The sequence below is a fragment of the Cupressus sempervirens genome, chromosome 5, assembly GCF_028749045.1.
Source record: "Cupressus sempervirens isolate cs-2001-9-10 chromosome 5, ASM2874904v1, whole genome shotgun sequence".
In the NCBI taxonomy this organism is placed as follows: Eukaryota; Viridiplantae; Streptophyta; class Pinopsida; order Cupressales; family Cupressaceae; genus Cupressus; species Cupressus sempervirens.
Genome location: NC_143122.1, coordinates 822,647,039 through 822,674,205, shown reverse-complemented (window position 1 = coordinate 822,674,205; position 27,167 = coordinate 822,647,039). Strand labels below are relative to the sequence as shown.

The 27,167-nt window shown below is 38.2% G+C and overlaps 1 protein-coding gene across 8 annotated transcripts in view; it reads right to left on the bottom strand.

Moving 5' to 3' along the window:
- The window catches only part of LOC149558420 (dynein axonemal assembly factor 10-like), a 200,982-nt gene that overhangs the window by 159,406 nt on the left and 14,409 nt on the right, over window positions 1-27,167 (bottom strand). For 4 of the 8 annotated variants that reach the window (XM_089832665.1, XM_089832664.1, XM_089832663.1 and 1 more), the window contains exons 5-6: window positions 26,919-27,013; window positions 26,736-26,799 (exon numbers count right to left, since the gene is read on the bottom strand). In XM_089832665.1, the coding sequence (XP_089688791.1) occupies window positions 26,736-26,799; window positions 26,919-27,013 (159 nt within the window). The remainder of the gene's footprint in view (window positions 1-26,735; window positions 26,800-26,918; window positions 27,014-27,167) is intronic. The other 4 variants (XM_089832668.1, XM_089832671.1, XM_089832667.1 and 1 more) reach the window with 1 other exon arrangement.

The window sequence follows — 27,167 nt, the reverse complement described above, 5'->3', positions numbered from 1 at the left end:
TGCCAATTTGATTATGGATTCCTCTTGGTTAATTTTCAGAAGTTGTTGCAGGAGCCTATGTTGACTGACAGCAGTATAGTTCATGACTACATTTGGGATCCAGGTGGATTGATTAGGTTGTTGTTCGACCATTGATTGGGGACAAGCAATTTTGGGAAGGGCGGACTGTAATGTCCCCTTTTTAGCATTCATAGCATGATGTTGTCGTTAGCCTATTTCCCCACGGTCCCGTAGGCTAACCAGGACATTAAAGGGGCTTAGAGGCCATTTGGCCTACATAGTTTCAGTTGCAGGTCTTTTTGAGGGGTTTTGAGGCAACTTTGGGCATACTTACTATTTATAGTAAGTCATCTTGGATATGGTCGAACATCCAGTGGCACCGGTATGTCGATGGTAATTGTTTAAAATCGGCAAGAAGACTTGTTTATCATTGATAAGATTTGTTATGCATTGATAAAGCTATTTTATAAAGTTAAATTTAAATATTTAACTTTATTAATGCATACACTATAGTTTGTGGGAAATATTTAAATTAAAAGAGTCCCCTTTATTTTATAACACATTGGAGACATAAGTTACATAAAGGGAGTTATGTTTTATCCCACATTGAGAAAATGAAGAATGGAGCTCTTGTGAGAACACTATAAAAAAAATGGAAGAGCTCCTTTTTAAGCATGCTTAGAAATATCAAATAAATTGGAAAATTTTCTGGAGATTATGTCTCTATAGTTTGAAGGACGAAATCCCTTCAAGCTGAAAATCTTGACGCCATTGAAAGATATGGTCTTGAGATTCAACATATTAGAGATACGAAAAAGTAGTCTGAAAAAGCGGAACTGAAAAAGCAGGCTGAAAAAGCGGGTATGAAAAAGCAGCCCGAAAAAGCAGAACCGGAAAAGCAGGCCGAAAAAGCAGTTCGAAAAAAGCAAAGCAGAAGGGGCAGCATTGAAGGAAATTATTACAGCCATCTACAACCAGATTCTTTTGTTCATATTGCTTTTTAGGGTGTTATAAGTTTTCAGCTGTAAGTGTGCATTATACCAGCATTATCATTTTTGTAATCCATGTAAATGCCAAAGTCTTGGCCATATTTCATGAGCATTGTAATTTTCATTGCAATTAAGAAGATAATAGTTGCTGGTGTCATTTAAGCAATTTAATATCATTATTTATCAGCTAGTTAGTTTGCATACCAATTGTTTGTAAAAATGTCAGTTGGCTGTAGGTGTTCATTTCTCATGCTTAGATCATATATATGCACTGAATATTGTCAAAATTAGTAGCACACTCATGTTAGGTCATTGTGTAATCCATTGTAGTCTTCTAGCACAAGATTCTCATTGATGCAAATTGAAGAAAAAGTCATTTGAAGCTAGCTGAAATACTATATCAGTCATACGTCCCTTGCATGTGAATTGTTTGATGAAATTCCTTGAGCTTTCATTAGTTTTTTTTGAGGGCAGATTTGAGGAGGGCCATTACAGAGATCATCCACTAACTTCTTAGAATATTTTGTGGAAGCAAACAATAGAATCACTGATAGATTACAATGGGAAATAAGCATTAATTCTTACATGCTAAGGTCCACAGATTAAGCATTACAGCGGAAAATAACTATTTCCTCAATTAATCCTGGATGTACGTTCTGCAATAGATTTTGCTTACAAACTGACCACAGATGAACGGGCTGCTTGCATATAAGTAGAGAATTATATTTACTAGACCGCAGAAGAGGATCGTTAAAAGATTCAAAAAACATTACAGTGGACAATAATTTGTGTTGACCATTCTTGATGCAATCCTGGACATATATTCTACACTAGATTTTTCTTGCAAGTTGTCCACAAGTTAATATACTAATTTGTCAAAGGGCGGAATAGGATAATTGATAGATTTAAAAATCATCATAGTGAACATTATAGTATTATTGAGTATTCTTAAAGTAAGCCTGGACATACCTTGTATAATATATTTTGCCTCGAAATTGTCTAAGGGTTAATGTACTACTTATATGAAACTAACATACAAAATGTTATCTTACCGAGTAACTGCTGGAGTTTCTCTAAATTGACAAAAAACTGAAATTTGAACAGTTGTCTAAAAATGACTATCATTTCTTAAAATCTGGAGCATAAAAATGAATGAAGCCATGATAACTAATGGCATTTGTGCTCAATAAATAAATGACCAGAATTAACATTTAAAAACAATGCAAGATAACAGAAAAATAATGTAAATGCCAATGGACAATATAACAAACAACCTTTCTATTCATAACCAACAATGAGCCAAAACACCTGTGCTAGCTTTCGACAATGATAATGAACTGTGTTTGTATTCTGGAAAGAAATCATTAATAAATTTAAACCTTGAGTTTCTCTTAGTAGTCATTCAAATTGATAGCCCAATAGTTGCTAAATCAAATTTGCTTCCAAGTAAGAAATAGCAAAAACTGGATGTAAACAGGAATTGAAATTCATGTATCTGATAGGGAGAATTTGCATATAAAGATGAGAATATGGTGATTACTATAAAATGGCATTCACTTTGTGTAAGATAAAAACATAAGTATAATTTTGAAATATATATAGAACATTGGCACATAGAGCAGTGATCCTCACTGACAAGATAGTAACTCATGTTGCTTATTACAAGGGAACGGACAAAATTTTGACTCCTGCTTCATTGTCTCAATCAATTGAGAGGAAGAAAACATACTATTAACTTGGCCATCAATTTCCCCAAGTTTAAAAGGAATTTTTTTTCCATGTTTTTATTGAGTATTTTAGCATTTTTTTATGTTTAAGGTTTTCCCCATTTTAAACCCATATAATTGAATCCATATATACTCTAGTTTTTGTCATGACAATGCCACGGAAATGGAACACCACATTAACCACATTGGTTTCATGGGCTGGGATTCTATAATTTACTAATCAGGAAAAAAGTTGTCAGTTAAATCAAACGCAAGTTTTAACTCATTTAAGTGCGCAAATTGTGACAATATATCCAACTATGTCATGTTCTGATAGTGTCAATTAGGTTTGTTTTGGGTATTAGCGATTGCCAAGCAGCTCAAAAAATTCTCAAATTTTCCCAAAAGTATTTGCAAATTAGTAGAATAAGGTGGAGATACTTCAAACACATTACATGTAAATTATCATACACAAAATATATTTATATATAATGAAAGCAGTTTTGATTTGTCATGCTCATTTGGCCTTCTTCTAGCTTCATTTTAAATTTCAGAATGATGAATGTTTGCTTCTCATAAGGAACTCAAGAGCCTGCATTGCAACAGCCCAGAAACTATTCCCAAGCATATTCATAACATCCCTATGTCCTGTTATGTCAAGTGATTAAATTGTTTGCAGCTTTATAGTATAGACTATTTTTCTTAGAAAGTAACATACAGTTTGCCACATACATTAAGTCCTACTAATGTTCTTAAATTTTTAATTTAATATATTTGGAAAATCAAACCATAAAGTAGTTTGACAGCTGGGATCACTGGCCACAATTTTAAGCATTTAGACAAACTTATATAGTATATACAATAAAATTAAACTTAGATACCGATTCGTCCTGGGAGGCAGAGGCTTCCGCATCGGAGGCGAACGGATGCGGGATGCATCCGGAAGCCCTGCGGATGCTGGCAGGAAGCCAGGCGCAGGCTCCTAGATGCGTCTGGAAGCTAGTCTCTGGCTTCCAAACGCATCCAGGAGCCTGCGCCTGGCTTCCTGCCAGCATCCCCAGGGCTTCCAAATGTATCCAGGAGCATCCGCAGGCCTGCCCAGGCATTAAAGTAAAAAAAAGAACTATTAAAAACGTTTTCTATGACTGTCTAGCAAATAGGTCCCGATAACAGAGCAAGCATACAGGTCAATAATAAAAACAATTATTATATCCAGAGACTGGCTTCCAAACGCATCCAGGAGCCTACGGCTGGCTTCCTGCCAGCATCGCCAGGGCTTCCGGATGTATCCGGGAGCATCTGCGGGCCTGCCCAGGCATTAAAGTAAAAAAAAGAACTATTAAAAACGTTTTCTATGACTGTCTAGCAAATAGGTCCCGATAACAGAGCAAGCATACAGGTCAATAATAAAAACAATTATTATATCCGATTTGAAATCTGTACTAGGAGACCATCGATATTGGAGAATCTGGCAGATTTGGTGCTATTCCAGATTAGCACCTGTGTATTGAGAAGACTGTCTAACAAACAGGTCCCGATAATAATATCATTTGATATAATATATTTCTTTGCATATATATTATTATTATTATTATTATATATATATATATACACGTTTCCTCCGGCATCCGCATCCAAAAAAAATAAAAATCCCCGCATCTCGTATCCGCTTCCGGAATCCGCTTCGGAATCCGCATCTGAATCGGTAACTTAGAAATTAAATAATGCTACAGTAAAATTCCACTTATGAATGAAATCAATAAATACAAGCTTATAAACGAAAAAAAATCTACTACAATTAAAGAAGCTTTATTGAAAGTGGGGAGCCGAAATCAAGGTTTTGCAAACATGATGGACTGCACTGCAGTGGAAAATTTGGCTCGGGTTGGCCTTTCAACCATAGATACCAGCCAGCTTTCAACAATAAGCAAGATTTGCAATGGCAAAGGGGACGCAATGCTGCAACTGCAAGAGTCAAGGAACATTGGGATGGTCGGCACGCTCAAGAAATATCAAAACTGGCCACAAAGGCAGTTTGAGGAGCACCCATTAAGGATAGCAGGGGTTTTTGGTTTCAAATAGATCAAAAAATAATTCTCAAGGCTGAAGGAGAAGGGAACGGTGATCAAGCCCCAAACCTTGGCTAGCCCACACATTGAGCATGCTCTGGTCACTTCAATGCTGATTGATAACAAAGAGTGAAGCGAAACAGTAAATTTTTTGAAGACTTATTTTTTCTAACGGGCAGGGCCATGGACTTCCTTTGATAAGGTAAAGCAATGGTGTGAACGACATCTAGGTGAGGATTGCACCCTAAAAACCCTGTTCAATGGGTTTTTCTTGGTGATTTATTCCATTTCAAAAGAAAAAGTTTGGGTTTTTAACAGTGGGCCGTTTGTGATTGAAGGAAAGGGTTTATATTTTGTTGATTGGTGGCTGAATTTTGATCCGATTGCAAAAGAGTTGAATGAGGTTCCAAACTAGATCAAAATGCCAAATTTGCCTAAGGAATATAGAGATCTAGAGACCATTAATTTTATTGGGAACAAACTTGAAATCTTTTTGAAGTTTGAAGAAGCAATGGACAATAAAGATTTGTCTATTTATCCTTGCATGCAAATTTTGTGGCAAGAGGTCCACCTTCTTCCTGAATTGATAGAAATCCGGACAAGGGAAGCACTATGGAACAAAGGCTGGAAGTCAACATCAATGTAGGTTCAAATGGTGAAATAAAGGATAAAACTAGGGAGGGCATAGATTCAGTTTTAGACAAAGGAAAGATAAGATAAAATTATTAATGTCCAACAAAAGACCACAAAAGGTCTATGGGACTGAGAGTTTACAAACAGACAGCTCACAACAGCAGGAGCACCAAATGGTGTCCGAGAAAAGAGAACAAGAAGAAGCAAGAAGAGAGAGAGGCCAAGGAAAGACTAGGAGTCCTTCCTTGGCAAAAAGAAATCAGTCACAGAAGGATAAGACTGTGAGTAAGGAGCCATGAACGTACTCGTGGAAGAGTGTCACTAACGCAAGAAACCACTGCGGGGTCTAACCGATCTAGAATGGCCAGTAGAACTGGTAAAACTAAACGGCCTTTTCACACCCCGTAAAGGAGCTAAGGGTGTGAAAAAGGCAGTACTAAGCTTATCAAAGCTATGTCAGTGAGGAAGTAGTCATTGTAAAGTACTATCATGGAGTAGAGTGACCTCCTAAAGATAAAGCGCTAGACACCACTGGTCACAATAACTGAAGGCTAAAAGAGAGAACAGTCCTGGAACAGACAATAAAATCTCCCTCTAATCTCATAAAAGATAGCGCAATGGAAAATAAAATGAGTCTCCGTCTCGACCTCAGCTAGAGTACACAACTTACAAATACATTCACCTTTGTCAATATGATGATCAGTCTGAGGATGAGGACGGTGAGAACCAACTCTGAAAGACCCCAGAGAGATACGCAAGGCATGACACCACCATCGAAAAAGGTAACTAGGACGAACAATAATCCCATCACTGATCTCCAAAAAGTGCTCTGCATAGGTCATCCTCGATCGTAAGCCACCATGAGGGTTGGTTAATGTAGTGGTAATATACTGTCTGTAGATATCAAGTCTGACATGCTCATTCAACTCTTGTCAAGAGGGAAGGAGATGAGCAGGGGAATTCAATGAGAATTGGTAAGGAGGGAGACGATCAATATCAATCCCAATCAAACTCAGCAAAGACATACCAGCAACGAGCACGAGAGCTAGTATTGGAACTCGTAGTAGCAACAGAAGAACAATATGCCAGGTAGGAGTATCTATCACATTTACCAGCCAACTCCGCAAAACCACACAGGCGATAAAGGAACCAAATCAGATCAAATATGGCCGCAAGACTAAAGGGATGAGCACCAAACTCAACAAAAATGATACTATGAACTATGAAGAGTGAACCTGTGACATCTAATGATGCACCGTAAAAGCAATGTTTGAACCCGCTCGATCGAAGCCCAGTCAAAACCAAGGAGAGAAGGCCCCCAACCCACTGAGTCATAAAGAACAGTCAGTTGAACAAGAGAGTCCAAGAGGGATAACTTGGACAAGGTATCCTGGAAATGGTGTCTGAAACACTATTTCTCAAGCATAGCAAAAGAACTCATACCCTTACTAACTCTGGACTGTATCGCTGGTCTTGTATTGAAGCAGGGCCTCGGAAACTTCACTCCCAGATACATATAAGATATGATTTCAATCTCCTGTCCCTGAAAAAAGAAGTGAAGATGAGAATTCTTTAAGCAATTAAAGATCATAACTCAAGTCTTACCTAGGTTAACTACAAGCTATCTCTAAACACAAAAGGAAGCCAAATCATCTAGAAGCCTCAGTAAACCCTCTGGAGAAGAAGCAAAAAGAACCACATCATCCGCGAAGAGAAGAATGGAGATCAAAACCTGGTGTAAGTAGCAACCATCACCTGGGAGCGAAGATTTCAAAAGGAAATCCTCAAGCTCATCAATATACAAACCGAACAAAGTGGGGAAGAGAGGACATCCTTGTTTAACCCCAACGGTGCTACGGATTAGAACTGAGAAACCATCAAGAGTTCTGAATCTACCCACCACAATTTCATATAATCTCATGATAGCAGTTTATAACATCTTTGAAATCTCAATCTCCTAAAGCCTCTGAAATAAAGTCATCCTAGGAACAAAATTAAAAGCCTTGCAAAAATCAACAAAGCCGCAATAAACTTTCTTTGATCTGTGTCTAACCTCCTCAATAATAGCCCGTAAAGTGAAAATGTGATCCATGGTCTGATAGTTAGCTTAGAAACCAGCCTGTCCTCTAGCTCTACAGCCTTTCTTATCAAACTCTCTAGATAACATCGCATTGAGAGTTATAGCATACAACTTGGTGAATGTGTGTCCGATCATAATAGTCCTGTAATTCCCAAGGTCAGAGACATGACCGGCCTTATGGATTGGGTAAATCAAATGCCTAGACCAAGAAACCGGAAACTCAATGCAAACCACCTTATTTATAGAGAGATAGGGGCCCAAAATGGAGGCACCAAGCTTGAAGAGTTCAGCCTAGAACCCCTCCTCATCCGCTGCTCTACTGCATCTTATGGATCTGATGGCCTCGTAAATGAAAGAGGGGGTCAACACGTGAGAGAAAGGAGGCGGGATGGGATGAATAGAAGGCTGCCCAAGAATGTCATAAAGAGCCGCAGTGTGAGTGGTTTGAGAGCGAAAGTCGGGGATGGAAGACAGAGGAGTGCAGCAAGGGAAAAGGGTGTGCCAGAAAAGTTGGGGATTGCGGATCGTCATGGAGCAAAGGGATTTACATTAAGAAGCAGTAAAGGATTGTTTCTTGCAATGAAGAAAAAGAAGGTAAGACAACCGAAGGTGAGAAAAATCAGGAGAGTGAGCCTCGAAAGCAGAACGTACTGAGCGATGAAAAGCTTTGCAATCAACATCGAACCATTGGTTCATAAGGCATGTATTATAGCACTTGCAACGAAGATAGAGTGAAGGATTGTGAGGTATGGAAAGGATGGTGGACTTCCAAACGGTCGTCGCAAGCAAATCAAACATGGAGGAGGCCTCACAAGAATTAGCAAAATTACGCAAGATTAAGGAGTCTCGAAAGATGAAAGGAAAAAAGCTCATTGTCACCATCGAGGAAGCGAAAGCGAGCGGGGCAGCGGGCAGTGGAAGAGAAGAGATGAGGCAACTGAAGAGGCGATGAATGAGGAGAAAAACAAATATGAATACTAAGGAGAGCATGGTCGCAAGAGGAAAGCATAAGATGGTGAAGCTGTGAATAAGGGGATGAAGGAGGGAGAGGTGAGGGCATAGTCAACCACACTAGCACCCCCACAATGGGGCCAGCAAGTAAAGAGCTCAGATCCAGGAAAGCAAGAAAGACTGTTCAAAATCACAAGCCCAGAGAACTCACAAAGCTGCAGAAGATGGCGACCATAGCAAGAAACCGGTCCAAGAAAATCCTCAGAAATACGTTGAAGTCCCATAGTGGTCGGATCAATCTCAATGGAGCAGATGGAATTAGAGCATCGGTCATAAAGCGGAGTCTGGAATTCTCTAGTCCTCGCATTGAAATCATTGAGAATGATGATGTCACCTAAAGCAACAATCTGAGAGACACTCTCGCTAAGATCAACAAAAGAGTCTCCATCCTCAGTACCATGGATAGCATAATGGGAGGAAGTTGGCAGGAAATAACAAACAGCAATAAAGAAATCTCTCTGTCGGTGACTCTTATGGTCAATAGCAACCAACAAGAACTTGCAAACGTATCTAAGTGGACAATAGATGTACAACTAAAGATAAAATCTCTAATCAAACAAGCAATGCCACCAGATCCTCGGACCCCACCAGAAGCACGGACCTCTTCTCTACAAATAGATAATCACTGATAACCTAAAACCCAGAAGAAGATGCACAGGACTCTCGTGGGTCTCTGTGATGACAAGTATATCGGCGAATCCCACTGCATCATATAAAAGACTAGGTAATTAACATAAAGATCCATTACCATTCCAGTAGTTAACAAGAAAAGAGCAAGTGGAGGTCTCCCTCTTGTCAGACTGCTAGCAAGACCATCATTTGGTCTTAGGGGCATGTCTCGCTTCCCAACCACAGGGGAAGGAATCCTAAACAACTGCCTTAAGATTCCTAAGAACTACCCATTTCCTAGCCCATCTAGCATCCGCAACAATACCACGAGCATATTTCAGCTCTACAACCTGAGCCTTCATAAGATCTTCATCTAGAAAAATATTAGAAGGGAGAGAGAATAACTTCCTCTTTGCTCTAAGAGCACAAAAGCTTATCTGAAAAGTTGAGAAATCGAATGAAAAGGATGTCACTGTGACCAATCCAACATTTGTCCAGTGTAATGTCAAAGAGAGCAAGCTGATTGCTAGGGAAAAAACGTCCCGCCGAGAGAGGATCGGAAGTGGGAGAGAGACCACGGACTCGTAGGTTGAGCTCACGAGCACATCTCACACATTCGTCCTCAATTTCCCCTAAACAATCTTATCCAGATTCAGTAAAGGTACAGTAACAACTGAGGTGTTGTAGATAGAAGCCCATGATTTCACTTTCTATTCAATTTCCAAGATCAAAGAGGAGTGTTTCGCTGCCATTTCTATTTGCTGTATTTTAATTGTATCCAATTCCTCAAACTGCTCAATAATGGATTCTAGATTCGATTTAAACCTACAGTTTCTGAAGTGAAAGTATCAAAGAAGTGCTTGATCTGGAGGTATTTGATCCTGTAGCGTGTTTGAGTTCAGTAATGGTCTCGTTCAGTGATAGTATTTGTTCTTTGAGCACCTGATTATCAGTTTCCAATTTAGAAACCTAATCACAGAGCCTCTAGTAGGTTAGAGGTTGTGACTGTGATGCATCACCAGTTGCAGTCATCATAAAGCAGTTAAAACTCGGAGGTAAAATAAACTAAGCCCACAATCAAAAACCCATAAGCAACAACGAAATACGAATGAGTCCAGAATAAATGAATGGAAATCTCACATGGAAGAGGTAGAGAAGACTCGGGGAAGAAGAGCAACACGAAACACACTCCAACTTGCAAAGGTAGGTGCCTTTACACAGAAAAATCGCGAAACGCGTGAGAGGAAACGCATGAAGAAAACCCGCAGATGCATGAGCACAAAAGTGTGAAAACCAGAGCACAAACGGCACCAATCGCGTGATCACAAATGCAAGAGACTCGAACACAGACGAAAAGCACACCAAGGTGAGCACAAACCCGAAGCGGAAGCCCTAACCTGTGAAAAATACAGCAGCCCGTCGAACAGACACCAGTCAGCCCGCGAACAAGAATAATCTAGAGCAATAAGAAAACCAACGGAGAAATAACGAAGGGCACCCGAGCATGGAGGGAGGTTGAAATCAGAGGAGCCATGCGAGGAAAAATGCAACACGAAAGCAAGAAACGCGAAGGTAGTGGTGGTCGCGACAGGCACAATGGTGGACGCGGAAGCTCGTGACGCTGGAAAAGGATTAGACAAAGGCGACTTAGAGAAAATGATTATAAAGATCTCGTAGGAAAAGAAAAATATAACGTTTGAAGGACCAGCACTAAGCGTTATTCTAGACAACACTCTAAAGGAGTTGAAGGCAGATAAGGACTTCTTTGATTGGGAATCATGACGAAAAATCTGAAATCATCTCTACTTTTTAAATGGACAGTGGTCATTTTTCAACAAACTCAGATGAATTTATATTGATAATAGGCGATGAAAAGATTCTCAATAAAAGGGACATAGATCCCAACCCACAATACCTACACGATGGTGATGGTGAGCTAGTGACAACAAATACCCTAGTTGTGGAATCATTCATGGAACTGGAGAATGTAGTGCAACAACAAGAGGATAACAGGTGGCTGAGAGAGGAACCACAAGATCAAAATGATGGGCAGGTCTCAATGTTGGAAGGCACGCTATACCCCCAGATCATCTGCATGCAAAGTAATAAACAAGCCTGGGATAATGATAGAACAGGAAATCTTTTACAGAGTTGGATCTCCAACTGGGCAGGACAAAGCCTACGACAGGATTTATAAATGAGGTAGGTTTGAAGTGTGGTGGAGACTCGAATGCAGAGGGCGGCTTCAAAGACATCAGGATATCTCATATTCACAATCTGGAGAGCTCCTTTGAAGGGTTAGAGATAGTAGTGGGGACATAGATGATTCAGATTGTGAGGAGACCTTGCAAGATGAAGAAGGGGATGCGAACGATTTAGGGGTCATGGATATTCCTAATGTTTTGGAGTGCAGATCCATTGAACTAACTCCTACCAAAGACAAACCAAATATGTGAGAAGAAAAAGTTGGACCCAGAATCTACTAAGGGGAAATTGGCCATAGAAGGGAGTGTTGCAAATCAAACTAAACTCTCTAGGTTGGGAAATGGTTAAGCCCTTTCCTAGGAGTAATAAAGCTCCTTTCGTGGAATGTTAGGGGCTGCAATGCCCCTAACAAGACTCGCCTGATCAAAAGATGTTTGATCAGGTGAGAATTGATATGATCTTTATTCAGGAAAAAAAAAAGTGCTGAGAAAATTCTCTCTTTCCAAAAGAGTTTTCCAAAGTGGAAGGGGTTTTTGTAGATTTGGTTGGTGCTTCGAGGGGATTGGGCATTCTGTGGTTAGAATCAGTGGTTGATTTAAGGGTTAAGACCCAAAGTAGAAACTGGATGTGGGTGGAAATTGCTTCAAAGCAGCTTCAGGCTATATTGAAAGCAGTAAACATTTATGGACCTAACAACCCAGCTTTGAAAAATTGGTCTGGCAATATATCTTATGCATTCTTCAAAATAATTCCAATGACATGTTTGTGCTGGGGGTGGGGATTTTAATGCTATCAGAAGCCCACTAGAATAAATGGGGAGAAAGGATGGATGGGGAGAAGTTAGCAGGACTTCAATCAAATCATAACAGAGAATGGATTGATTGAGGTTGAACTGAGAAATGGACAATCCACATGGACCAATGGGATTAGTAGTATTCTTAATACTGTGGAGAAGCTTGATAAATTAGTTTAGAGGCAGTAGGACATTTCAAAAACATTTTTTGGGATGACTGAATTGATTCTAATTCAGAATTGGACATCCTGGATGTAATCCCCAAATGTGTCTCAAACACACAAACTCTAAGGTTAATGAGCCCCACCTTTAAAATAGAAAGTTAAAAAGGCTCTCTTCTCTATGGGGGGTGAAAAGGCTCCCCGACCTAACGGCTTTTCAGCCATCTTCTATCAGCACTTTTGGAATATTGATGTTCAGGAGATCTTGGAGATGATCCAAGAGTTGAGAAATGGGAGGTTTATGCTAAAGGACTTCAATAACACATTTATTGGTGTAATCCCAAAGAAGGAAGAAAGGTTGCGTTTTGGTGATTACAAACCCATTTCTTTATGTAACACAATTTATAAGTTAATCACCAAGACCATAGCTAACAGGCTTAAAGGGAATCTAGATTCCGTAATTTCTAGTGAGGAAAACGGCTTTTCACCAAATAAACCCATTTCTTTATGTAACACAATTTATATGTTAATCACCAAGACCATAGCTAACAGGCTTTTAGGGAATCTAGATTTTGTAATTTCTAATGAGGAAAATGGCTTTTCACCAAATAGATCAATCTATGAAGGCATCATTGTCATGAAGCTATCTACACAGTGAAGACAGTTAAAACCTCAAGGATGATGATAAAACTTGACAGAAAGAAAGCATATGATGCAGTCAATCGTTGGAAAATTTTGGGTTTTGTAAGAAATGGGTTAAATGGACAAAAAGTTGTATTAGCACCCGTGGGTTTTCAGTCCGGGTCAATGGAAGCCCATAGGGATTCTTTTATTCAAACAGGCATTTGACAAAGTGATCCACTGTTGCCTTTTTATAATCATGACAGAAGCCCTGTGGAGGTTAATATCAAGGAGGTGTATTGATGGATAGTGGAAGGGCATTAAGATTACAGATGGAGTTGACCCACCTCCCCATCTCCAGCTTGCGGATGACACATATTTAATGGCGGAAGCAAAAGAAGGTAAGGCAAGGTAACCAGATCCTCTTTGGAAAAATACAGTCAGGCTTGAGGACAATGCAACAATTGGAATCAATTAGAAGTCTACTTTTTCAATACTAGTAGACAGCTCAAAAGGAACATTTGCAGAATTCTTGGGATGAGAGTTAGTTCACTCCCAGGCAGATATCTTGGGGCTCCTCTATTTGGAGGTGCTTCCAAGGAAGCATTATGGAAGGATTTAGTTGATAGTTGTTTTAAGAAGATGGAAGGGTGAAAAAGTAAATGGTTGACCTTTTCTGGTATAATTCTTATGCTGTGCATGAAGAATTTTTTCTATGATGTGCATGAAGATTCCCAGGGAAGTGATTAAGACAATTGAACAATAAATGTGAAAATTCTTTTGGAATGGGTCTCAGAAGGAAGATAAATGACCTCTTTAAGCATGGAAGGAGATTTGTAAGGCGAAAAAAGGTGGTGGAACTGGAATTAGAGACTGCAAATGATGAACATAGCTCTTGGAGCTAAGCTAGTTTGGACCATTTATTCTAACCCAAATCATTTTGTGGTCAAAATTGTCAAGGCTAAATATGGAAAATGACAAATTTTTAACTATTAGGGATTTCTTTAAGGGCTCGGCTGTTTGGAATTTTATATTGGGTTTTAGGTCTGTTATCACCAATCATATTTTGCAGCAGACTGGTATTTGTCTCAAGGCCAAATTCTAGGATAACTCGTAAAATGCTTTCCTGACTCTTAAAGAAAATGCAGAATCACATGACTTGAGGAATCTTTTTTAAAAGTGTGGGTAATAAAGTTTGTAAGTATACTGAGTAAAAATAAGGGATTGGAAGTCTAGAATGGGAATGGAAGTCCTTAGAGGGGTTAGATCATAGTGCACAGCTAAAGGAGTTGATGAACTCGGTTTTTGGATTGAGACAAATTGTTTTCACCAATAAGGAGGATAAGCTGATCTGGTGTGCTGCTAAAAGGGAGAATTACTCGGTGAAAGTGGGTTATCAGCTGTTGGATAGGAGGGAGGAATGGAGTGATTGGCCCTTCAAGCTTTTCTGGGGAAATGATTGCATGCCAAAAGTGAGGTCCTTTGCTTGGTTGGCTGCTAGGGGAAGAATCCTCACAGTAGAGAGAAGGAAATGCTTTGGGTTTGAAGGCCCAACAAGGTATGCATTATGTCAGGAGGCAGAGGAAAGTGTTGACCATCTTCTGTAAAATTGTAAGGTGGCCAGGGAGTGTTGGGAGATGGTATTGGGGAAATTGGGGTGGCATAGTCCTTTGCAGAATTCCTTAAAACATGTCTTCATAAGTCAACCTTGCAAGAAAAAGAAATCAGCAATGTTTAGTGTGTGGACAGTTAGCCCTTCAATTGTAGTGTGGTATTTATGGAAGGAACGGAGCCGTAGGGTCTTCACAGGTAAATATAAATCAGTGAAGAGGATTAAACACCGAATCAATATTTCGATTAAGGAAGTTCTTGCTGCTGCTACTGCTCACTTTCATAATGGGGTGCCCTATACAATGTGGGACCAAAGCATTCAATCCAGCTGACAAGCGATCAGAATAAAGGAGGCAGGTCAATGTTTAAAGGATAAATCTTCTTCCACAAGGTCACTGGTTAAATGGCAAAAATTGGACGCGGGATGGGTAAAGATTAATTTCGATAGGGCTGAAAATTCAAACCCACGAATCTCAGGAGCGGAAATAATTATCCAGGACTTTAGGTTTGAGACTTTGGCATGTGGAACTTAAAAACTTGCTCAGGGAACCAATAATGTGGCAGAAGCCAAGGCGGCCTTGCTTGCTATTGAAATTGGCAAACAGATTGGTTTTAAGTGGATTCATCTTGAAGGTGATTCATTGCTAGTGATTCAGGCTATAATCAAAGAACACTAGGAGACTTGGCATCTTCAACCATTCATTGATGCTATTAAGTTATAGTTTAAGTGAAGGGAACACTGCTGTGGACGAACTATAAAATGGGCTCTATCTTTCAGTGAGGAGCTTGAATTCAAAATGGAGGATTTAGATGCAACTAATCCTTTTGAGCAACTTCTATTGTTTACTGTTTTGTTTCCGTCAAAAGATTGGCATAATCAAGAATAGGAATATGTGTTAGGTGTTGATGCAAGCTTTGGCTTATGTGATTAAGAGTCATAAGTTTTTGCAGGTGATGATTCAAGCTTGCATGAATTTGCAGCTTTTATAGGAATTTGGAGATCATGCAATCATGAAAATAGATGGCGAAGGACAATGGGGGATATGGGATACAACTTTCTATAAGTGGCATGATGGTGGGCAGAATGTTGGTGTTGAAAATGTCCCGTCAGAAATAAAGGCACACTATGGTGCAGATGGGAGGTTTCTTTAAAGGGTTGTTGGTTATTTGGAAAGAAACAAAAGGATTGCAGTAGTTAGTAGAGTGTTTGAGAAGCTTTGAAGTGTTTAGTGACAGCAATGGAGGCCAACTTCACAGTTAACACTAAGAAACAACAGAAAGGCTTCCCAGGGCCAGCAAGTAAGGAAAGAATCCGCAGCCTTCTAAAGATTAAGACAGAAAATGATGGCGTCGGTGCTTGGAGTGTTGGGTCCGATGTTTTGGGAAAACAGTTGCAGTTGGAGATTGAACCTTAATGTCATCTCCATGGTGATCGCATGGTGTGTGGAGCTGGGTGAAGTCACAAATGGTGAAGTGGTTTGCACAATCATTGTTCGAAGAGGATTTGCTACTGGGGCTCAACACTATTTTGGAGTGGGCAGTTCCAGTGTCACACCCCTTTTTGATGACACTTTTATGCTTACGTCTTATTTAATGGATGCCCTATATAAAATTTAATATTATTTTAATGGTTTGTAATAATGCCCTAATGGTTTTGAATACCGTGGTTTCATTGCCCTAAAGTGGTTTTGCTTACAATGATACAATGGTATAGCTTTTTTGCCCTAGGTGGTATGTTTTGACTAACCGCGGTTTTGCAAATTGTGCCCTAAGTGGATTCCGGTTTCAAGACGTAAGATATTCCTAATTCAAAACGCATGATTTGTTAAGTAACTATAAGTTAAATGTGATCAAAAAACCTTTTGGTAATCTTGTGGATTAAAATTGATGATCTCTAGTAAGAATATTCATGGATATAATAATGATACTTTGTATATGTTAAGCTCATTTCTTGTGTATAACTTTATATCAAAATTTAACCACCTAATTGGCATGGATGCAGGAAGAATGTGACATAGACCCGAAGGGGGATGAGGTATCACTAGGAAAGGGTACTAGGGGTGATCAAGTTCAATCCAAGAAACGGTATGACATAGCAAATACGCCTAGATGGCCAAATGATTTAAACTAAGGGAGTCGTCATTTCATTTTCCCCCTAATTGTAATACCCCCGTTATAAAATAAATTATGTATCAAACTTTTGTTAATGGGCCGATTGATTTAATATATCTCGGACCCATTTTTATTTTTGTTTCCGTAGTTTGTGTCACCGTCAGCTATCTTTGTACACCCTCAGAAAGTTTTCCCAATGGGTATTTAAGCACAGCTTGTAGGTAGTTTTTAGGTATGCATTTTATTTTGGATTATTTTTGTATACTATGAATTCCAATTGGGATTCTCTATTGTTCGCCATTTCGGAAGTGAAAGATCTTCCTTACTTGGCTCTCCGATTTCGATGGGATTTAACCCTCACCCTATTCCATCTATAATTTGCTGGCTCGGATCTAACAAATCGAAGCATTTCTTGTATGTGGAAACATCATTACTATTTGGTAACAAGTGTGTATCTTTTCAGACTCTAGCTTCTGCAAACTATTTGTGTTTAAAGCATATTGCATTTTTGCATTCTAAGGTGGTATCATCGAATTACCTTGTATTACCCCAACCCTCCATACATTCACCGTGCGGGCATTTACATAGTGTCCCACCATCCTTCTACGTTTAGAAGTCTATACCATACGGCATCATTATACCCATACAGTCATTCTATATGGCCCTCCCAATCGCCCTTCTTACTTCACTCATAGTCACCTTATGGCCCAATTCTACCCACCGTACAGCCACTTCCATCAATCGTACCTCACACACTCCCCTTGGCACACCGTACAGCCATCTAGACCCCAACGTACGGCCATCAATACCCACCGTACAATGTCTGTATTTACCCTCCATTCCAGTTTGTAAGACCTCCAATCTTTGCATACTTGGTCACATTCATACGGCCAGTCTGTCCTGTAACTCATTTCAGTTTGGAGTTGTTCGGAACATTACACTAATTAATGACTTCTATCAACTCAAACAATTTCATTCAATTTAGATTCATAACAAATCTTCAATCCTAAGAATATTTTCACTTGATTAATCTCAAATTGGGTAGAGTCCTTGTATAGTGGAAGTTGTTGACGACTACACTTCTTATCTTGACCACGTTATTTTCATCTAGCCCATTCCAACTCTAAGCAAGACTTAAGACTGTAGTCTTTTACCATGTTTCATTATTAATTATTCCGATCTTTGAAATTACTATCAGAACTTAATTAAAATTGAAACATTAAAAATAAACCCGAGAATTGTTGTTAAGGGGTACACTCATGCTCGAAACAGATGGCAAGGTGAGGATCGCACGATAAGCTTTGGACGAACACAATTATTAGGGATTCCTAATTGTTCATGCTAGGTGGAAGTTAAGCTAATATATGCAAAACACAACCAAGAAGTGTGTTAAGTTTGTAGTTGCAGTCAAATTGATTCGATCATGAGATACATTGTTGATGGTAAATCATCATTAGAAAATAGAAAATAGAAAAGATGTAGAACAATTAGTGGATAGGAGGAAAGGATATGAACAAGGACATTATGGATCGAAGACAAGCAAACTCTAATATAGAGACTCCTTTGGACTTCACATCCAATAGCTATGAAAACTGATGCATCAAGGCATGGCGTTAAAACATTTTTATAGGAGACCTACAATTACAACACCCAAGATAGTCAAAGTTTATATATTTTGAGTTCTACATCGAAGATAGACATCCCACTTGCTTTTATCAAGATTGTTGATAGAGGAAGAATTTATTTGTGTGCTTTGGGCTTGGGTCTTCGACTGGGCATAAGTTCGAGCTCTTAATATAATTGATATCAAGTTTGGGATTTGAAGTTCTAATCAAACCATTAAGTCTCCAACAACAATGACATACAAGGAAAGGTTGCATGTATGGTAGCAATTATCTATTACGGTGGTGAGCAGTTTACCCTAGACATTTCCTTATCACCATCTATATAATGGGATTATGGAAAAGATCAATTTGTGGGCGTTGGCATGCTCAAGACTCAATCTTTGATCATCTGCAAACACAATAATGGTGACAAGATAAAAGCATCAGTATACATTGCTGAAAATACCGAGGGAGGAGAAATATGAAAAAAAATATGAGAAGCAACTTCTCTGACACCATCGACCATGCACAGAAGTAGTTGACAATAACATGATTGACATAAAATAATTATGCCTAATATCTTTGCTATTGGTGGAATGCACATACAACATATGATTAAGCCATATTCAAGGCCAATGACCTATTCGAATTAAATGGATTTGAAAGGAGATAATAAAACACATAAGCAGGGAGTTTGGAATATAAAGGAAATTAGCATCTGCAATGACATCCAACATGGATTCCCATACCGTCGCTTGAAGACTGGATATGTCACTTCAGTTATACATTGAACGTGACTCCAGGTTAAGCCATGACCATTCAGTCATGGAATCTGCTAAATGCACAACGAACATATAATCTTCAGTGTATTTGCAAAATTCACAAGTTATCATCCTCCTCAAGTTCAATAACTGCCATCTCTATCAGACAATTGATTGGACAAAACAGATTGCCCCATAATTATCATTTATATTCATCCTCTCTGTATCAATATTATATATGCTCTCACTTTGATATTTGTTACAGTATCATAAGAATATTATCAAAAGGACAGTATCATAATGTGGACCAGATGTCAAAGAGAATGGGAATTCATAATCCAACAAGGTAAAAATGGAGACATAAGGCAGTGATTTTTATCTGAATATGATTGTGAACCTCATATTTATATAAAGCAACGACTACGAGTGCCATTTATGTTAATAGAATATATTTGTCATCATTGAAGGTGGTTATGAAACCAACAAACCAACACAAAGCCTGATTACAATCATATTAAACAGCAATAAAAATAAATGTTTAAAGTCTATAACAATAACTATTAAGAAGATTAAAAGAGAAGAGATTGCAAAGGATGGTAAAACCTAAATGAGTGTGAAGTGTTCACAAAGTCGAAATAGTTAGCAATTTTATATATAGAAAAAGAATGATAATGTGTCGCAGAAGTCTTAACTGCGTTAAACTTTGTATTAGAACTGACTGCATTAAGAGTGGTGACTACATTAGAAGACAAGATCAAGATTAATTTGAATAAATACAAAGTGATCAACAATATGAAATAATGATTAATGAAGAAGGATAAGATTTGCAACACTCCAGTATTGGCCTCACAAAACTTGCAACTGCCCTTTGAGGCTGAGACAAATGTAATTGAGTTACATAAGTGCTACCTGCTATGCAATGTATGTGTAAAGTTCATTCCAGTCGTATCTTCCATAGCTACTCCTCTACATTAAATTGCTGTTTGAATAAATCCATTTGTGGACAGCTCTGCTCGGTCAAAAATGTTGTATCGTGGTCCTCACAATATTGCTAAGGATTATTCCTGCCTAGTTTGTGGTGGTCGACAAGATATGCAGATGATTTTCTGGATGTTACCACCCCATCTGGACCCCTTATCTGGACTGCTGAATGTAATGGGCACCCCTAAATGTCCCAAAAAACTAAACCAAATTGCTGAAAGGAATTTTGTCAAACAGTTTGCATTCAACCTCTTATTTCTCCATTTAATGTTATAAACCCCTTATAACTCCGGAAATCAAACGTTTATTTGTTTGTTGTGTTTTGTGCATGGAATTGGTATCATACACCATAAACAAGAAAGAAACTACAATAATATGCAAAGTGGAAATGAATTGCTGCCAATAAAATGTTATTTTCAAAATTCATAAAACCAAATACATGGCAGATTTATCAACTCACTAATTACTTCAGCATTATTGACATAATACTCCAGCCCATGCTTTCGAACTTGCTGCTATAGTGCCGCGTGAATAGTGTCCCGTGAATAGTGCCGCATGAATAGTGTTGCGTGAATAGTGCCGCATGAACAGTGTTGCTACAGTACTTTGTCCTTCAATCAGTCCACTACCTTCGTAATATCATTCCCTCAAAGCGGCATAAGCATCGGATAAGTAGTGAAGAAGATATGAGCAAAATACCAAATCTGCCTGTAGCTGGAAATGCAACTAAACTGCCTGATAATGAAGCCGATAACAAAGAATTCCAAAGGCCAAACCCCAAGGGAATGACGTCTAGAATGTTACAAGAGAGGATAAACGTCCTCAAATGCCAAGAACGGAGCTGCAACTCACACACCAATTTCTTCTCATATTCAACCTCTCTAATGAAGCCACAAATGCTTCCTTTTATTCTATTTCCGAGGGTCCGCTCAACTCATATGGGCAATGTGGTATAAAAGATGTGTAATATATAAAACATATATTAAAATACCCCTTATGTCTCCCTTGGGTACACATCCCCATAAAATAAATATTAAAGTAACACTTTAATATTTTACAATTAAATTAGACGTTATTTTAATAAAACTTCAGGCATTAAAATGTATTAGCAATCAGACTCTGAATAATGCGAGTGATAGCTCATCGGAAAGCTCTCACCAAGGAGTATCAAATCCAATCACCAAAATTGACCCGCACTGTGTCCTGCCGACTTACTAAAAATAGTAAGTATGCCTGAAACTGAGTAAATCAACTTCGTTTTGGTCCAAACTGGAAATGACTAGGCCAAAACACTCCAGGATCCCATTAAACCCTTCATTAGCCCTCGGACCATGTAGAACAAGGCTAACACACACACACTTGGTCAACTGCTAAAATGGGGACATTACACTGAAACAATTACACACCAAGATAGCCACTTGTCACAAAGTGATGTCTGATATCCTACTACTACAACGTCTTAACACCAATAGTGCACTATCTGTTGTGTGACAAAGAGCTTATTGCATTAGTCCACTCCATCAAAAAAAGGTCATTTTTAACTTTGCAAAGAAACAGTTGTCTACACTAACCACAACCATCTACAATACTTGTAAGTTCAAAAGAAATGCAACAAGCGCATCATTGACAAATGGCTGGCTTAAAGCAGTTTCACTTGTTATTCAAGTACAGATGTCGCAACATACATGTTTAGAAAAACTATTTGAAAACCCATATCAGCTCTTACTATTATTGTACAGTTGGATGCATTTGTCCAAGAAGCCTATGAAGGAGAGTTCCAGACATGTGTTTTAAAAGTGAGGTAACTTCTACCTCAAAGAAGGATTACTCTAGCACTAGGCAAGTTGTGTGTGCAAAGGCATAGTATCTTCTACTTATGAGTGAGGCACATAGCTCTAAAGTAGTAGCCACCTTGGCATTAGAAAAACAATTGCCCATTTGCAAACATATATGTATGGGCCTACAATTCAAGTATAAGAAGCAAAATTTTACTCAAGGATTGAAGTTGTGTTGCAAATACAAATCAAATAAAAAGAAATAAATATAATTTATTAATATTTCGAGTTATAATTAAGAAGAGACCGCGTCAATATATTCATGGTTCAACTATTTATAATGGTACCAAGGATTGAAATGAAGAATGTATGCTAGAGTCTCTATTTTTGAGGATCCTATTGTGAGGATTTGTAGTAAGAGATAAATTCACATCTAGCAATTGATGGTTTGACTAATCGGAGCAACCATAAAAGAAATATGGAGAAAAGAAGTTTTCCATATTTGATGTGATACAAAATTGTTGAAAAATATCTGAATGAGAATTTGACATTGTGGGGAGAATAATAACCAATGTTCCATTCCCATTGACAAATATATAGAGCTATCTTCTGATTTGATGTTGCATATGGAGCTTCATTAGAGAAACTTGTATCAAGGATATTGATGTACAAATAAGTATTTTTATCCCAAGTATTACATTTATATACTTATTGTATTCTCTCTTATTTATAATGTTATACTACAATAAGAGTTATCTGCATTGATCTTTTCCTTTATGTATGAGGATGTTCTTGCAGGAAAAGAAGGCTAGTACTTTACACATGCTACCAAATATTGTGCAGACTCAATCTTATGGTAGTAACTGAAAGAAGTTGTGATCTAGAATTTATTAGTCATCTAATGATCTAGTTGGTTAAAGTGAGGCTCAAGAAGCGAATATCTTTGATGATTGAGATTATGAGTATCCTTTCATATCAAGAGGGAGTTAAATAATTCATCAGAGACCACCTTATAGAAGGAGCTTAGAAGATTGATGCTTAGACAAAGTCTAACATACCTATGTATGACTACATGATTGTGATGGGGCCTACTCATGCGTACATCACAAGGAAGTAATAACTTGTCACCTAAAGGTTGAAAGATTAATATCAGATTTAGAGGGAGTTTGACAAGCATCCTTGGGGGAAGAGAGTCTCAAAGGGAATAACTACAAGACCTGACTTCTAGGATCATTGTTTAGAAGGAGAATTTTGTGGTGCAATCCTTTGTGAATGATATCTTCTCTATGAGGAGACGTTCTAAGTGAAATTCTTTGTAATGCATTCTTCTCCGTGAGAGAAAACTAAGGTGAAAGCCTCTGTACCACCCTCTGAATTGATTCATGGTGGTTACTATTTTGCGTATGATATGTAATGAAAGGTGACAATCTTTCATTGACATATATAAACAGAAGATAACCATTGTAAGGTGACGATTTTATAAATGGTAGACCTCTTATCATGACAGACTTCATTAAATTGTGTCCCAGAACAGAAGGTAACCATTGTAAGGTGATGATCTTATAAATGGTAGACCTGTTATCATGACAAACTTCATTAAGTTGTTGTCCCAGAGTGTTGGAAGTCATGATAATGAGCTTATCATGATTAGACTTCATTAAGTTGTTGCCCTGGAGTGTCAGAGATCATGATACTTGTTATGATAGAGACCATGACATTGTGATTTCTTGTTATCTCATAAATTGTATTAAATTGTTGTCCCAGAGTGCTGGAAATCAGATAACTCATATCCTTCTAGGATATAACATAACATATTCTTTTGGTAGGCATCAAGGATTTGATGCCAGTGCACATACCAAAGAATATACGTATGATGAATATCATATGATTGATATTTCTTGTTGAATCATACTTCGGATTATATTGAGTTATAACATCTCAGTTGATGGATTTATGTTGATATCTTTAAATATGCCATTTCAGGAATATACTGAAATGATATCTCTTCATATACTCAAGAGCATAATGTGTTCCATATCAATCCTCCCTAACTAAGAGGGAGTGTTAAGTTTATAGTTGCAATCAGATTGATTTGATGATGAGATACATTGTTGATGGTAAATTATCATTAGATAAATATGTGTGTGTGTGTGTGTGTGCGTGTGTGCGTGTGTGTGTGCGTGCGTGGTTATTTATATATTATTATTATATATATATGGTTATTCATATAGTTAATATATTAACTATAGAGACATGTCTCTTCATGAGACATGAGACATGTCTTCTCTCATATTTATGAGTCTTCAAATCTAAATTTGGAAATTATCAATTACAATGGCAATGTTAGTACATTTGCAGAAAACGATCCATGTTACTCAACAAAGTGGACACCACCTTGCAGCATAAGAAGAAAATAGTTATGTGTGTTAGAAAATGCAGGAAAGAAACATAGTTTGGATAGCAAACCCGTTCCACATAGGTACTGGGAGTTTACAGTGGTCACACCTTGTCAACTAGGAGACACGATACTCACAGGCAAGTTCTACGTTAGCAACTGCTATTGAGCTTGTGAATCGAAAATCTTTCTTTTCCTTCTATCATCCACATTCTTGTTATGTACTACATGAAACCTACAGCTTCTTTTTGCTATTAAGCTTGTGATTAGAAAATCCTTCCTTTCCTCCTCTTGTTCACATGCTTGTTATGTATTTCATGAAATGTGTTGCTTCTTCTTGCTATCGAGCTTTTCTTTGGATAAGTATGAAATGTCTAGGACTAGATGTCAAACGGCAACAATGGGAAAACTTCTTTTAGCACTTCTGGTCAGAACTAAACACACCAGTTGTGTGACCTCTTGGGCTGTTGCTTGAGACCAAACTATTCAACTCTTAATGATATTCTCGGAACCCCGTTGAGAAAATAAGAGTTCTAGTTTCTCCTTCAAGGGAAAAGAAAAAACTATTAACAGCTCACCCCTGGTAGGTACCAGTGTAGCACATCTCAGCGATTTTCACATTGCTGATTGGTACCAGCATAACTTTCCTCAGGTTAGAGCTTGCTGAAAACTGAAGTCTCACGACCGACTTTCAACCAAACATTAATTACGATTCACCATTCACAACCATATCACAGATTTCCATCATCCAGAGCGTAAGGGATAAGTACTTCTCTAAGTAGAACCATTTGATAAAGATAACGTAACTATTCTGATTGGACAGCATAAAATGAACTATAAACTCTCTTGAAAAGATAGAACTAACTGTCTAGTGTCACAAAAGAGCTGAACTTGGAGCCCGAGTATAAATCCGAAAACATTTTATTAAAAGAACTTCACACAGAAAACTCGAGAATTCATTTACTAGTTAAGGTCTTGCTGACCTCTGTGAATTATACATTCCTTAAGAGACTCAGAAGTAGTCAGGGGGAGGAAGAAACTGCTAGGCTGATCTGGACAGCAGACCAGTTGATTAGAAACGGAAACTCTTTTCAATTATAACCATGAAAGAAGGATGAATAAACTCAGAACCTAGACTCAATGGGAAGGTGAGAAGTTGACTCCAGTATTTTCTGAAAATCCTTGGCCAAGATAAATTATTGGATGTCAGAATAGAGCTATTAGATACATCCATGACAGAAGTCAATAGATAGCCAGGAGCTACAGGTTTGACTGGTCATGATGTAAGTACCTCTACCACCAGATTCCCAGGAAATTTGTCTTGATCACCAACCATTCCTGGCAGAGGGCCGGGTCTGCTCATATCATGAGCAGCCTAGGAGGGATCATTTGTGACCCACGGTTGGGGGGCTAAACACCCTGGTGATGCCTTTTCCTTCCCCAGATCGAGAATCAGATTGGAGACTTGATGCTTTGCCTTGCCACCAGATCTACTCTGTCAGCTCAACCTCTGTACACTTACTGTGAGTACATTGTTATCAGATTGGAGACTTGATGCTTTGCCTTGCCACCAGATCTACTCTGTCAGTTCAACCTCTGTACACTTACTGTGAGTAAATTGTTATTCAGATAGATACATGATATTTCCAGCAGATTTTTGTGATGAAAGAAGTATAAAGTTAAAATAAATGTACCTTGTGATTTAATGACATTATAAGATCTTTTCTTTCATAGAATTAGTTTGTGAGATCAACTTTACTTCAGTAATTAAACCATGTTAAAAAAAATAGCATAGCAATTATGTTGTCATGTTAACTCTTAAAAAAAACTTATTTGTCTTGCTGTTCATTTCATACTAAACAATAGCAATTCAGTTCACCGTAATTAATCAGAATATGTAGTTAAACTTCTGTTATTAATTTTTAGTATGTTACATCCAGGAATAGGAACTGACATCGGAAAAGGATTTGCTAATGAAGAAGAGGCATGGGAGTTTGGAATTGTTTCGTTTGTAAAGTGATTGGGGAAAGTGAACAAGGAAGAATATAAGCTGCAAATCTTGATTGCATAGGAGGAGATCAAAGCTGAGATCAGGCAACATGAGTTTGATGTGAATGCTGCTGCACAAGCCTTTCCTGCTCCAATTCCAAGGCGACCATGAACAAGAGCTGCAATCAGAGTTTGATATGCTATGAGAGCTTAATGAGTAATGGAAAGAAGACTGATTTTGTCTGTCTTTCATGCACTATTTTGGTGTAGTGACTGGGGAGTTTTCGTCTGCAGTCGTTTGTCAGTAATTTTGTTAATGAGCAATGATAATTATGTTGATAACAATCGAATGGCAGTCTGTCCATTAAGTTTCAAGGTAGATATGGAATCTGATGTAACGGTGTGAGTTGCTTTAGGCCTTACAGTTAGAAGGCTTTGTTCAAGTGGGTGTGGTTTACTGGTTGGTTAATAGAGTGTAGTCAGATTATGGGATCTGTTCATGCTCATATGGTTTCTATTGAAATCCTTGACATAAATCTTTTATAATTAATCAAATAGATATATTACAGAGCAAAAAAATATACAAGCTTATAGCAATTTTGACTGAGTGGCAAGGCAAAGGACCACTACAATTAAAAACTGGAGTTCAATTCTCATCCAGGAACCAATGGACCAGCTCCTTGCAATAATGCAGCTGTGATAAAGCAGACAAAAAGATTTCTGTTATATGCCTAGGGAACTGATACCAGAACTTGTTAGCCCCCAGGTACCCTAAAGAAAAAGAAAAAGAAAAAACAAGTACAAGCAAATTACGTTGAAAAAGTAAAAAGGTTCATGGTATATTGGCAGAATAATACCAGTGTGGAGGCACCAAAAGTTCCACACTTAAAACTGCACGGTTTCTCCACCTGTACAGCAAATTGCATAGATATGTTCAGCATAATTTTCCATATGTTTGGATTAATTTATTCATGTTTTGCGGAGCTACTGTCCTAAAGAATTTTTCACCTCTACAACTGAAATCCTTCTCATACAGCAATTTCCCAGAAAGAATCAGCATGA